General features: G+C 42.7%; 1 protein-coding gene across 10 annotated transcripts in view; it reads right to left on the bottom strand.

Moving 5' to 3' along the window:
• Positions 1–15,517, bottom strand: part of Imp (IGF-II mRNA-binding protein) — an 89,572-nt gene that overhangs the window by 17,252 nt on the left and 56,803 nt on the right. The window contains exon 1 of one of the 10 annotated variants that reach the window (XM_046620682.2): positions 6,705–7,211. The exons of the other annotated variants lie outside the window; for them this stretch is intronic. Coding sequence (XP_046476638.1) covers positions 6,705–6,772 — 68 coding nt within the window. The 5' untranslated portion in view covers positions 6,773–7,211. Of the gene's footprint in view, positions 1–6,704; positions 7,212–15,517 lie in introns of those variants that run through there. 10 annotated transcript variants of the gene reach the window in all.

Raw genomic sequence — 15,517 nt, 5'->3', positions numbered from 1 at the left:
AATAGAAAATTGCAGTTCAATTTTATCATAATTCTATAAAAGTATGGAGAATTCGAGGTATTTCAGAAAATTTTAATTTTCGGACTTCACAGCCATCTTCAAATGAACATTGCAACGTTCGGCTGCTAATTTTCGCTGCTACTTTCAGCCTCGTGCACGAAGGCAGGGTGTAATTCCGTAGACCAGAGATCCATTTTCGGGTCAATTATACTTTGTCTGTATTTTGACCGCCTAAGGCTACACTTGTGCTCGGTTGCCTTTCGGAAAGCCAGGCGGACGACGACAGGTGGATGACCAGCGAAAAAAGTAGAGGGAGTGGGAGCCATTCTTTGTTTATTATCCGTTGTTCGGGGCAATACGTGTATACAAGTATGTTCATGAAGGGGTGATGCCGTCAGCATGTACCAAAAAGGAGATAAGTTTAGGAGGTGTGAGTCGCAGGTCGGGGTGGATGAAATATTCGACCGATGCAGCCTGACAGCCTGCATGTATATCATACATGATCCCAGGCCTTTGATGTCATGTAGATAGATTTTAGGTATCGCTGACGGTGATTTTGGGTGACCCTTTGCCGAATTTCTTACTATGCAGACTTACTATACCAGTAAGTATTGCATCGGTTATTCTTGCAACCAGTTTCCAGCATCCTGTATGGATGTGCAAGAGACTGCAGGATGAAAAAAAGGCGATAGTTGCGACAGTAATGTTTTTTGCAACTAAATGTCAACTATAGTATCACTTTTTTGATCCACCATTACTCAAATTTTATACAGCATAAGAAATAATGCTGGTAATCTCGAGGTTCGACAGACGCGGTTTTGACACGACGCACTGCTACCAATGGCTTGAAGAGTTTACTGCTACTAACCTTACATATTTCTAACCGGCCGAAACTTACAGGGGTGTCACTCACAATCGACCGGACTCGCCGGGGATTTCGACGTTTCGTACGTTCGCCTTTAACCATATAACTGGCATCTGGCTCGGGTCGTTTCACATTGCTATTCTGGAGTATAATGTATACCCATACGCGTTACGCCTACATATCTGCACATTTACCAAAACTAACCAACCTCCATCTAGTCATTATGAGTGCGACAGATAGTAAGATGACGGTGAGGTGAGGTGTGCTGAGGTGAAAATATCTGATCTCAAATTGATATTACTATTCTTAGCGAACAGTGATAAGATAAAATCGAGCGTCGTCAATTCCTCTTGACCAAACTATAGTACGATAAATAAAAATAAAAAAACCGGGTGGTCGATGAGTTCGGTTTGTCAACCGGATGACCCATTGATTATTGTGCAAAGAACAATCTCGGCATACAGACGGCGTTTAATACAATAGTGTAGTTAATGAATTCTTCCTTGCGTGGCCATACGGTAAAAATTTGTAACAGGAGTGTATGAATCGGGATACCGCAACGATTATTGGCCGTTGACAGAAATATAACCAGTCTGCGAGATTCCTCTTTAAGTCTCGGCTTATACGAATAAGGTACATTGACGAAAATTTTGTTTGTTACAGTTAGTATAAAATTCAAGTTAGAGGCGTGTCGTTGCAACAACTGTTTAGTCATACGATGGCCACTAAAAATAGTCGAACAAATTTGTTGACATTTCCCTGACTTGCCCTGACCAAATAATAATTTTTCTATTACTAAAATCCGAACTTATGGTACCAATTCAAGGAAGTAATTAAATAAAGCTCCGTATCAATCGGTATTTCAAACTACGTTTATGATCTATGCGTTTAATGGTTATGCAGAAACCGAGCACATGGATAAAAATTGTTCTTAGAGTTTTCCTTCTTCATAAGGGAAGCTTTATTCTTTCGCTTTTTTGATATCGCCACACAATTGATCCCTGACTTTTCCGTGCTGCTGGTTTTCCCTGCCCGTTGGCCACTATGTTAAATACGGTTGAAATTACAAGAAAATAAAGTAACACTAACTGTTTGCTTTGATTAAAGTTACCAAAAATATATACATCTTTGGGTCATTGCAACATATTATTAAAGGCAGGAACAACAACCATAATGATTGATAACAGTAACAGACACTAAACTTTCTGGTTACAGCTATGGTAATAATTTTCATTTCGTACATAGAACTATATTTTTCGATTATGGTAAAAAATTAAAATAGTCCAGAACTGTTTAGTAACCGAAATTTAAAATTTCTCTCGTTGTATACAGCTTATTTAACTGATAGGTATGCAACATCTTTGTTTGTAATACTGTCCGCGTATAAGTTTCTTATTTTTCAATATCATGACTGTCGCGTAATGTTTTCTTTCCAATCAATTGGAATCTACCATTACTAGAAGCCAGTAGTTTGGTAAATCGTAGTGCCGGCGAAATAAAAATTTTCTGTCATATCAGAAACTTTGTGCGGGAGTGTCACGTTTCCAAATGCTTTTGAAACGTCATGAAAATAAGAATGATGAGATAGTTATTTTTCTGAGATTCCGGGGTTATGGACGTCAGACACAGTTGATATTCGCCCATTTAGGATTGTGGTAAGCCACGCGGCTCAATAATTCTAAACCTATGCGCACATTTGATAAGCTTCTTAATTTATATGAATTGGTCATTAGTTCCGAAGTGGTTTATTTTTCTTATTTTCTTTCTTAGCATGCAGTCAGTCCCCAATAATCGTAATCTAAGCGAGGTCGAGTGGCGGGTCAGACTAATGGAAAAATTCATAACCGATTAAATTCATTCCGCGTGCTGATTCGACTTCCATCCTCATGCCCACAAATGTTTCTGCATACTTTTTATGTTGGGTACATGAAACTGATTGAATCGGGTTTTCAACGTTTTTTCTCATTTCAAATCATAGAAACGACGTACAAGTTTTCGAACGCTTATTTTTCCCAAACTATCGGATGATTTACTTAGTAATAGAAATAGGAGTGAAAAAACAGGTCTTAAATGGATGACTGCATTGGGCAATAAAGCCATTCTGTAGTATTTCAAAATGTCCAACCTTTTTCTCAAAGCGAATAAACATATGCATCGGTTTTCCGTCTAGTGCTCCGGTGCATCGCGTGTTCGGCAACCAAACACATTGCCGTCTCGGTTCTTGCCTCGTACCGGACGTATCCCCGGCCCCTTGTTGCCGGACGAGAAAAGCGCAACATCTACACTTTCAAAAAGTGTGCCGCTGCTTGATGATCAATTGTATAACTACCGCTGGCCCTTAGGGGATCTTTGGCTTTCAGTGTCTTAAAAAATGGAACTCTCTCCTTATCTGCCATTCCGTCTGTCCTTTTTTACTATCTTCCTTCGCGGTTTGTACAGGCGGCCGGACGCACGCGGTGCAGCTTTGCAGCGATACCGTCAGACGCTCGAACCGCGCCTGTAGCATATCAACAAGTCGATGGATGTTTGGCGTTGCCTGCAAAACGTGCAGGACTGCGGTGTAGCCGCGTTACCTTTGTAGCAATGTGCGAAATCAGTCCTATCCGAAGAGCAAGAGAAATGGGTGTAGGTACATAATTAAATAGCCATTGCTTGAGGGAAAGGGTAGGAAAAAAAACCTTTACCCATGTCTAATGTTCGTGATAAATGACAATTACTATATGCACGATAAAGTAATAGAATATATACGTTAGTGAAACGGCGTCGTAGATTAATTGTACTGGCAAGAATTATTACGCAAATCAACGAGTAACTGGTTCAAAGGCTGCACCAGTTCCCTGCCGGAGCATTTCTTGACGGTATCGGTAGCCGCGTTGAATGGAAGGAAGGAAAATAGAGAAAACGGAGGGGGAACAAGTGAGAATCCAGAGGCTAACAACTCTCCTTAACTTCCCCGGCTGTTTTAAGACAGCTAATATTAGACATCGCGGTACTCGAGGCGGTAGTAGTCCGTCCATTGCCTTTAATTCTCGACTCTGCGCCTCTCAGCTTCTCATTTCAATCCTTTTCCCTCTCCCGATCAGCTCTGGGGTGTAAGCCCAAGGTCCATCCACGAGAGTGACTATCCACTACCGCAATGGTGCGTAGTCAATTCTTCATTACCATTATCACTATTATTATACCGTGACCGTTATTGTTTTTGTCGTTATTCCGATTGTCGTCATCATTATGATAGTTGACGAACAATTGTCGTCATCATCGTCATCATCGTCGTTACAACTATTATCACGATTATCAATACTCCATCTCACTGGTAGGTGAATATTTCTGGTCATGACACGTTGCGCTGTACCGCGTTCCAGCTTACTTACACCAGTATGGCGCACGCGTGTATGAGAGAATACCCTGTTCGTGCTTGCAATCAGCGCTACGCGATACTGGAGCGTGGCCGCGAGACACATAAAGTGCACGAATATCATGCTCGTGTCAGTCTTGCAAAGTTGTTCATCGCAAATACGACATTGGACTCGACGACGTTGGTTATACATTTCTAATTTCTAGAGGTATTAGTGAAAACTCGGCAAGTATAAGGGAAATGCTGAATTTACGGCAACTGAGGATTCAACGATGAGCGTTAAATGAGGCTGGAACTCATATCGTCAATTTCGTAAATATACTTACTCCGAGAGCCTTTACTCTGTTTAGCAGAGGAGGTCAAGATTATTGTCCTCTAAAAATTGCGAATCGCGGTAGACGCAATGTAATCTGAGCTCAGTATAAACTGAGACACGCGTCAAAATGTAGCTACATATCTTCGTACCTACAGTACTTGCAAATGCTGAATTAGCATGATGTTTCAGAGTAAACGGAATTCTCCTGCACACTGTTCTGTAGAGTCGTTGTCTTTGATGATTTTTTTTTCATTTCTCTGGTTTATATGGATCAGCAGGGGAGTGATGAGTTCAGGATAAAATATTGGCTTCCATTGAGTTCTGTTTTAAACTTTCCAGAGAAAGTTGAAAGAACGTTGGGCGTTTTTTGCGTAGATAGATCTATCCGCGAGACATGTGTAATGCCCTTGTTGTTTTTCCGCGAATAGGTAAGAAATTCGTCGATAGAAGGGCAACGATTGAACGAGCGAACAATTAAAAAGGCGAGTACTGTTATTTTGTCAACCGCAGGTGACTGCATGAAGAGTTGAACACGTATTTGACAGATGGCCAACATACAAACACACACCCTCGTACGCGTACGTGAGGCGACGCCGCGAAGCGTGTGTATGCCAAAGTAAACATACAAGGATAACGGCTTCACCTCTATCAGGCTTCGTTGCGATTAAATCCGTCTCCCCGGTTACAAACGAGAACTGGGCGAAACGACGCTGGCGAAACGCTCTCTGCATCACATGTGCCTACGAGTCGTACGTACGTAACCCATACACCCGCCGTTGCTCCTTGTTTCGCTGCTTGAAAATACTTGGGAGAGAATATTGATCAGGAGTGAGTAGCGATTAAAAGAAAATATTGACGTCTAAATGATAGTTTAGATAGCCACACGAAATATTGATCTGCAGTAACTATACGAATATACTGTATAGGATGCAGGCATAGATTGCACTTCTTGCAACCGTTCACGTATAGGAATAAGATTCTATGCCGTGTGTTGCCGCGTGTCGATTCGGCGCTTTTTAAATTATCGATAAATCGGAATGGATATCGGTTACGTCGCCACAGCGCGACGAATGCCGCACGAATATTGCCCGATTCACGGTGTGTAATTTTATTCCGCATGCAAGGAGTAAATACCTGAGGTTCGTTGCACTACCGCACCCTACTCAATATTCCCTCGTCTGAATACTATAATGTAATCGTCACGATGTGTGATTATTAGTTTACAACAATGCGGGCAAATATTATACTCTTTTACAAGATAAAAGGTAGACATGTAGTTCATAGAGAGAAGGAAAGAATAATACAGCGAATTAGCAGCACGTGAGGTAAGATTACACGCGCACTCGCGATATCTAGTACCTAGTATGATGTGCCGTAATCGTTGTACGGTTCTCGCATAGGAATAGAATCCTCCTATGATCGTATAAGTGTGTACAATAGCATCCAGTTTTTCTCACACTGTTATTGGTATGGACTAGAGAAACTATGAGTATTCATGAAACTGGAACAAAAAAAAAAAAACACCATAATAGTAATGATAATAATGACAAAAGTGAGAAAACACAAATTGCGGGAATATCGCACGCTGCTCATGTTTGAAAAATAACTAGTTATGTCCACTAGTCCGGTAGGTAGGCACCAGACGCGACTCGACGTTGCAGATATTTCCGGCATCCGCGTTCATACATCCTGCGGTCCGTTATTATAGTTACCACACACGTCGGCGTATTCTCTTTTATGCCCCCCTCCCCTCCTCCGCCGGCGCCGCCGCCGGTCATCACATCGTTCACACAACGCCGCCTGTGCGGCCGTTCACTCTCAACCCGTTTGGCGCAAGACACAGATCAAGAAACAGAAGGAAGCGTCCTCTTCCCGTCCTCTCTCCCCGCGGTTCCCGTATTCGAATCAACTTGTTACGAACAATTATACACAGACGGATCGTACTATAGGTACGCGAATATGTTAGGGTATGTTGCGAATGCATGTAGCTACGGTGTAGAGTCGAAGAAACGGGCAATTTCGCTTCGGCCGAGGAATCGAAGAATGCAGGCGGTAGTCAACGACTTTCGGGAGGCGTGATGTTCATCATCGCCTCAAGTATCGTGCGGCTGATGATGAGCACGTACGTTGGTGTCGGGTATTTTGATGTTAAAATTGATAGTTCTTACCGTATCCTTTCATTGTCCTTGAACGGTCCGCAGGATAAATCAACTGTGATTGGAATATGGGTATGCATGCGTCAGGGCGCAGGTAAGCGTGCACATGGCAAAACCACGTGTGTGATAACCGACAAAGAGCCGAAAGAACGTATACGATTTGGCAATCGAATGATAACTTAATTACACGAAAAGCTTTGGAAATACATCACTGTACGCGACTGGTCTACTGATACACGAGCGCATAAATTGAGGCGCTTACGAGTGTTGGTGCGAGCATATGCGCGCGCGTATGTCGGTGCGATGCGTGCAGCACGCGTGGGTGAATCTCGAGACGATGCGCGATGTTATGATACCTACGCTCACGTTTTCGCGACGATCAGGCGTTTGAATTTCGATCGGCGAGATAAATTGGCATAGAAAATCGGCGTCAATGAAAATGCAACAACACGTCACGGCACTGCATGGACAGAAAAGAGCCACCTCCCTAACTACATTGCCAAGTTAACGAGGAGTGCATACGTGCGTGTATACCTCTGCGTGTACCGACGTCTGGGTGAGTTGGACGGGCACGCGAAATGACGAAGGTTCGCGAATGACTGCGAGTACCGCGAGAGGCACGGCCCACGCGAAGGCTTGCTAAGGCGGCGGCAACGACTCCTCAGTTCGTGGCTTTACGCCGCGCGGCAGCACCGGCAAAAAGCCGCTTCGCGTTGAAAAAATAATACACACGGCGTCCCTTGCGTCCCTTGCAATGCCGAATGGGGGGAGTTTGAATGTGCGTGCCGTTGGATCACCTCGTTGCCTGTGATGATATACCTACCCAATGTACACGTAACGCGCGGACCTCGGCGACAAATGCGAATTGGCGAAGTACCGGGATTTTTCTAAAGCTATTGCGAAAACGGCCAGTCGGTGTGCAGTAATTCCCGCATCCGTATCGCAAGTAACGGGTGAACCACGACGGGGAAGAGAAACACTTGATGTAGGGACTACCGTACGGCATGGTTGGGTAAACGTCGTTTGTTGTTACGATAGCGTTGTTGCGCGTACATGTGGAAAGGATTCTCAGGATCGTGTAAACGTGAACAGTGAACCTTATGGATGTACGCGTCGTCCAGGTAGACAATCCTTTTTCCCCTAATTTGCATCTATCCAGCAAGGGCACATCCCGGACAGACCGTCTTTGAATCGAATGAATCTGTCGAGGTTCGCAAAGGGGTTCAAAATATGAAACAGATAATATGAGTACTGTATTCGCGAACCAAGATGTACAAACGACGTTTCGGTTTAAAAAATAAAACCAATAAATGAAAATCAGCAGGTGTGCGGTGGATACTAAGAGCAGGAGGAAAAATATTATGAACAATTCAATTACGGTTATTAGATATTTTATTTTTATCGTACGGTAGCAGAGGAGAGTGGTAAAATTTAGAGGGAAATTAGGGACCAACGTTTAATGAGGTTTACTTGTTGGGTGCCCGTACGTATCGGGGCAAAACAACTGTTTTTGATCTCCGATTGATCGAAAGACACGCTTTTCTCAGACGTAATGACGGATTTGTCATTAATTAATTTTTGAACCATGAAATTATATAATATTATTAATACGCCCAAAAGGTCGATCGTTTTCAAAATTCTGTTTACTTCCGACACAGTGTGTGGGCAAGTGCGTTAATTAAAAATATGTAGATTAACTTTAAAAGGTCTGAGATAATTAATGTAACCTACACCACCTGATTCACGTGTTTTCCAGGCGTATAATTTGGGATGTAGTTCGGGTGGTGTGCGTTACTAGCGTGTCTGATGTTGCGGAAGCGTATCTCATCCCAGTCCGTGCTTTGGCTGGTTATGGGTATTGATTAATTAGAAAAAGGGGGCAAATCGTGAAGAAAGAACAAACTGGCGGCGGTGGCAGTAGCTGGCCACCTGGAGTCGTCGACGAAAAATTTTGGGAAACGTTCGAACGAAAGTGAGAATGAGAGACCGAGTTCCATGCGGAAAGAACTGAAAGGTAGGTAAGTGCCGCCAAAGTTACGCGATGAACTGATCAATGTTCTGTCTGCATTTTTCATCCGCCTCTCTTTCTTTTCAGAGGACAGTGCTTGGTGCTCTGTTATAGTAAGCTATTTATTCGTTGGTTGAAATTCACAGCCAGAAGGTGTGCGATGAAAACAAGCGCTGTAGGGATGGTGCATCTACATTTTAGTGCGAATAATAATGAAAAAGAAAAACATTAAATCGAAACAATCGGCATTTTACGGATAAAAGTTTTGCGGTTACCAGAGGTACAAGATTTGGTCACTTTTAATTCATCATAGATGGCAAGAACGGAGGGAAATCGGGTGAATCATTTGTTTCATACGACGATCGGGAACCGAGTGACAAAACTGCAGTCACCAAAAGATTGCGAATTTCGAAAAATCACCCCATCCATGACGAATTCGTCAATACCAACTTTTGTCTCCCTCGAAATCATGAAATTTGTGTCAAGAACTCTTATTTGTAAAACTTGACTGGTTCGAATAATCTAGGAGACCCTGCAGTACGATTGCTATTTAACGAAAGTAGGCAAATCTGAAGATAGCTGATTACCGAGCGAGTCGATGACGACGACATATATCTTGGAAAGACAACCGTATTCTCGTTTTACGATAGGCAACGATACAGTGTCCGAGAATCTAAGGTGCATTCTCATATTATATTTCATTGACATGCTATGAGAAATAACTGTGACCAATGGGTGCGGGTGAAAACTGAGACGACTCACTCTGGCGATGCCTACGGTCGTTCCCATGTAGCTTTTCCCTAGAGAAAACATTCCTGTCTTCAACCGCTGAAAATGCCGGCAGTTGGTCGGAAAAGGTTGGAAAGGTTTACTGTACCATTATTTCGTTCCACCCCTTTCCGGCTGACCCAATTCTCATTTGAAAGTTTTTTTCTTTTTATTTTTATTCGATTTTGTCATAACACGTAACGTTGTGTAACTTGACACGATCACTTTTACACAACACCTGTTGCACTACAGATTTACGAAAACATACCAACTGCTAGAAAATTCAGCTCTATGTTTCATGTTTTTCCATAATTACGGCATAATGTTTGGATGGACAGAATCACCTAGCGATAACGTATTCATATTGCCAGATGGTAAAGTCTGCTTGCTCCACTAGAAACGAATGATCGGAAAATTCCGATCTCATTCCATCCAACTTTAATTGGAGTAATGTAGGGACAATAGCGATGTATTGCAATCTTATGAAACTCTCAGGCTTCTATGATTGCCAATAATATATATTGAACATTGAACGTACAATATCCGTGACTATTTAGAACCTCTCAATGTTGAGAACTTCCTGGACACAAGTTCCGTAACTTTTGACATTTTCGTAGTAACGGGCACACCTGCCAGAGCAGCTGCCCGCAGTCGCTATGCTGCAGCTTACGATTAGACGTATACCTGGCTATATTTCGGCCAACTTATAGAGACCGTGACTGCAGCCGTCGTGCACCGCCCTCGTCACGAAATTATCTCTGGCTAGCCAGCCCCCCCCCCCCCCCCCTTCGCACGAACTTCTTGAAAAACTATTGACAAAAGGCAAGGTGGCCGATTATACTTTCATCGTTGTAATCTTTCTGTTATTTCATAAACGGGGATTGATGCAGGTGTGGGTGAACAAGGGTTACTCCATCGCTCTTCGACGCGGGTCTCGCGCACCTACAGTGGACGCTAGTTACAGTAATGTTATGCGAGGATTGAAGAAAAATTGAGACCAAATGTTACAATCAGATAACATGCGCATTGATGTGCAAGAAGAAGCGTAGCTTCGAAACTACGGCCGGGCCCATTATGTGGCAAATACAAAAAAGTTTTCTTTTTAGTCGAAGAAAATTCAAAAAATGTTTCATACTTTTTGAGAGAGTCCTTTTGGAGAATAATCGATGTTTGTGCGATTTTCGTTGAAAACGGTAACTTACGATTTTCAGCAAAGTTTGAAAAAATTATTTTCGACCATTCGGAAGAATAATTTTTTTTTCACCTTTATAACTTATTCCCAAATGCACACTTCTAGAGTTACGGAAGATGAGATCTACAATGCCTACTCCTAAACGGCAGGTGGAAAAAATTTGAAAAAATTAGAAAATGTATATTTGGTGGAGGACAAGTAGATGAGTCGGCGAGCAATTCGGTTGGGGTCGGGATCACACCTTGGTCAGATTTATTTGGACTACCCCGTATGTATTTATTTATTTATTCCACGAATAATGATTGTTATTATTTATATGGTCAAGATTTCGTTCTCAAGTAATTTGCAATTTAATGAGAAAAAACTTTGTTGCAAGTCTTTGCAAGCTATGCTTGACGCAACGGGAGTTAGTGGAAAGGACATTCACAGTTTCGATAAAGTGTATAGCTTCAATCACAGAGAACCCGAGAATTTGCGCCAATTTCAGAAAATTTTATACATCAGCCAAAACAACTATCGCGTTCCAAATTCAGTTTTATCCTCTACCCCGGGCAGTATATTAATCTTACACTCTTTCAACGACTGTAGCAGGCGACGGTACGAAGGGTATGACAGAATGCGCATGTCGTGCTGCGGGGAAAAACCGGATGCGTTAGCCAGGGCAATACAGATATCGTACGAAAACTGCGAGGGCGGGTGAGGAGTTCAGCAGAGTTCTAATTCGCAATTGAAAGTAATAAATGTGGCCAATATAGTGAGATCATGGTTGATCTTTGAAATCTTGGAAGAGCAAAAGAAAAAACAGGAAAAGAGAAAATGCATGGTGAAATATGATTTCTCTCGATAGAATTTCGTTTACGAAAGATGCGATTGTGAGATTTGTGTGGTCGAGGGGATAAAATGGAATATGTAGGTGGCTTATTGTTGGTAAAAGTTGGAGAATTTTACCTGCATTTATACATCGTTTACCAACTCGTTTCAGGTAAAATATTTCTAAAAAGTCTGGAGAAGATGTGACGACGATGTTCGCGCTGCAAGTCACAGGACCAACGAGTTTGTTACAAGTCCTCTTTTTATTTCTGTTCCCTTGCCCTTCCTCGGACTTCGACTATTCACTGTCAATTCAGTATTAACGTAGGCACAGATATGTAATTTTGTAGAGCGCGCCTTATTCGGTGTATTCAACCAAGTATGCGGTTTGAGTGATCTCAAGCGGCCTTGTCCCTCTTTATAGAATCCAACATAATACGTTCCACGCCTTCAAACATCATCACCTGCATCATGTTAACGCTGAACGTGTTTTTAGTTCCGGGTCTATAATAGAAGAATGCAAGGCATTGTCAAGGGTAGATGAACGGTCTACATGTGAATCGTGAAAGAATATCCGCCGAACGTGGGGATTCATATACGTGTCTCTGTAGTGCCAATTTCAGGGAAAATGGCACGTAACCGTAATGCAGGCTACGGAGGAAGGTGAACCGTGTAAGAAAATTGTACCCGCAGATACCTCACCGGGCGCGTAAACCATCGTATCAGATAACACCGAAGCTCTGACGAGGATGTGAACTTTCGATTTCCAGAGGTGCGTCGTTTTTTCGTGTTAACCGATTGGCGAAGGGCCTTTTAAGACGGTAATCTTTCCCAAGTAGGTAATATATTATTTCTAGCTGTGGCGATTTTCTCGACGATGGATTTTAGGGCCATCTTTTCGTATCAACCATGAGATACGACGCGGCTTGATATCGTCGTAGGGTGATAGTATTTCAGAGCACATCGGTGCACTGGCGGCAAGTGCAAGCGGGTGTGTAACCTTGGTAAAGAATGTAGCGAAGATATTCAAACCTTAGGATCGATGGTGGCTGCAGTTGGGGCGCGGGGTAACTAGAGCCGAGGGTTTTGCGGAGGGATTTACGGAGGGGGTAACCTTGACCCGGGGATGAACGACCCTCTTGGAGCGCGTGGCCTCCTCCTCGCCCTGCGCCGCCACTCCGCCGCGATGGGCGCGCACCCTCCTACAGTGTCGATGCCTACGCCGGGCACCCCCCCATCCCCCCCCCCCCCCCCCCCCCCCCCTTACCGCGCCCTTCACTTCAATCACGCTTCGTTGACTCGGCTCCTGCACTCTCGCTCTTCGCAACCGGCACTCGCCTCGGATCCCTCTTGCACCCTCTCTCAAATTAGGACAGAGCTATACGAATCCGTGACGGTGCGTTGCGGGGCATACCGTGGGTGAAAAAATTGGAAACAAAAACCTGCCCTTAATTTTACTCATACAAGTTTACACAATAGCAAATTACTAGCGGGCTTACGATTCATCGTAGCACATACGTAAAGAAGCTACGGTACACGTGATGTCTCCTTGCATTGGTGTAGCTTGGATTTGATATCCTCTACAGCGGCTACGTAGTCTTGTAGGTTTAATAAAGACGAGAAGAAGGTGACGAGAGCTATGATCGAACGAGTTTCGTTCTCCCAATCACGTGACTTGCTCTTACAGCGCGATGTTCAAGCGTGTACACGCGCACCTTCCTTAACCCTTACCTGACACACTTCTCTAGAATTACGTAGATTCCAGCAGGTAAGGGCTAAATTGGAATAGTTTTTTCAAATTAATCGCGAGCTAGAACAATACAACGTTATGAAATAATTGGACTGCAGATGTGCAATGAACGCAAGCGTAGGTATTAGAAGGCCTTGCCGATGCGCGATGCATTTTCGGATTACAATAATGAAAAAGAGTAGATTGTGCATCAAGGAGTACGATTTACGCCAAGCGTGAAAAAACGTGTAAAACTTGCGTCTGTTAGACACACAAGTTAATTTTCTGCCGGTCACTTTGATCAAAGTGAAAATTTACCTGCATATCAGCAGCCCAATCATCTCGAAAATAATTTTCGTAATTCCTGTGCAGTTTCTCAATGAGCTTCGGGATCCATTTATCGTTAGTCGTTTTCAAGAAAGTAGGTCTATGATTGATATCCTGTACTACAAAATTCAATTATGGATCTGATGGTAAGTGACCGGTGAAGATATTTTGCGTGTCGCGCTGCAATGCATTTTTTAACTACGGTACAGTCTGATACAAGCGCCTCCTTAATACGGTTCAACGTTGCAGAGATTAAATAATTGTTCGAGATGTTTTCGGCTCGAAAGAATCCCTTTTAGGTTGTAGCATTAAAAAGAAATACCTACTATTGATTGAAGTGGTTGATTTAACCCTTCATTGTAAGTGTGCGGCTTTTTTTCCGACATTTGCTCGCCAATTCGCTGTGTAAGTACGTGTCCAGGCTGCAGGGGCCGAACCAGCGAACCCCTATCCTCTACCCGCTTGAAATTCATTGATACGTGGGTATTTTTCCGGAAAAATGATAAAAAATTCATAGAAGACTAGTCATGTGTGCAGTGTGTCTGTTTTCTGCGATAAGCAAGATACATAGCGGTCGGACGATCCCGAAACACGATTTCCGTAACGTCTTCCTGCTGCCTGCTTGATTATATATGAATTAATTCTCACAAAATCTCCATCAATTATTATTCAAATAGGGCCGATAGCCTTTTAGAAATAAACAACTGATACGAGGTGTATATGTATACGTAGCGGCAAATATAGCAAACGGGGAACGAAACTGAGACATTGAATATTTAAATAACCCGAGTTTCCCTCCCACCCTCGCCGCGGTTCGCAGATCTCACTCCTATTGTTATGATAACGTGATTCCTAAAGTGTGGGGACTTACTTCTCATTATTATTTAGTCGTACATTTTAGAGTTGCATCATTGCTCGAGCTCGTTAAACTCTCTTACATGCAACAAAGAAGAAAAAAGAAAACTGAGTAAATAATGGTTTGAAAATAATACAAGACACGATATTGGTCAGTCACCGATTGTGTTAGGCAAACAGTTTATACTAACTGGCTTTATATATCTGATTGATACATGCTGTCGGTTAAAAGGATCGTAATTTGTTTTGGAAGGTCGAGTGACGGGTCATTTTTATCAGTTCATGGGATTTTCATGAAACTAATTCTACGCCATCGGATCGGAATTGGCACAAGTGTGGATCACGTGGCAGTCATGTTCCGTGCCCACCAACTATGGAAAAAAAGCTCACCGCTTAAATTGGTACTAATGCAGTTAACGTTATACTGCCTAATTTTTATTCGCAACACGAATCATTGGTATTCTATGCAAATTGCACTTTGACGCGATAATTTTGCAACATGAATCATTGGTGTTCTACGCAAATTGCACTTTGACGGGCGATAAGTGGGCGCTGAACGTGCATGAGTCTCAATTGAGAATTGATGAGCCAAACACCAAAGTCAATGAAATCGTGCTTTCGATCGTACAAAGAGAGACTTACTCCTCCTGAAACAAGAACTCTGAACAAGGTTGATCTTATTTATCGTAACCTAATTATGACTAATCGTGGAAGGTGAAATTGGGCAAGACTGAAGCTCGCAGCCAGAATTAACGGACAAACGTTCTAACGTTGATTCGAATAAGATGGTGAAGTCCGATAATTAAAATTTAGTAAATTACCCCGGCATTGAACCCCCGATACTCTTATAGAATTATGAGGATACAACTACTGCATTTTTCTATTTGAAATAAGTTTATCACGTTTGACTGTTAACTCTAGCTGCTCTAGCTTCAGCTTCATGAAATTGGTTGGGGAGGAAGATGAATTAAATTCTCTGAGCATTGTCTGGCAAGCAATACTCTTGAAATAGTTTGGTTACCTCAAAGCTCAACGACGCTAACCGTCAACATTGTTTTTGTCGACTTTCGTATTTAAGTTACACAAGATTGTGAACAGCTCGTTATAAGAAACGAATAAATGTTTTTAAAAAATTA

This window comes from Neodiprion pinetum, chromosome 4, assembly GCF_021155775.2.
Source record: "Neodiprion pinetum isolate iyNeoPine1 chromosome 4, iyNeoPine1.2, whole genome shotgun sequence".
NCBI lineage: Eukaryota > Metazoa > Arthropoda > Insecta > Hymenoptera > Diprionidae > Neodiprion > Neodiprion pinetum.
This window is presented reverse-complemented; position numbering and strand designations above follow the sequence as displayed.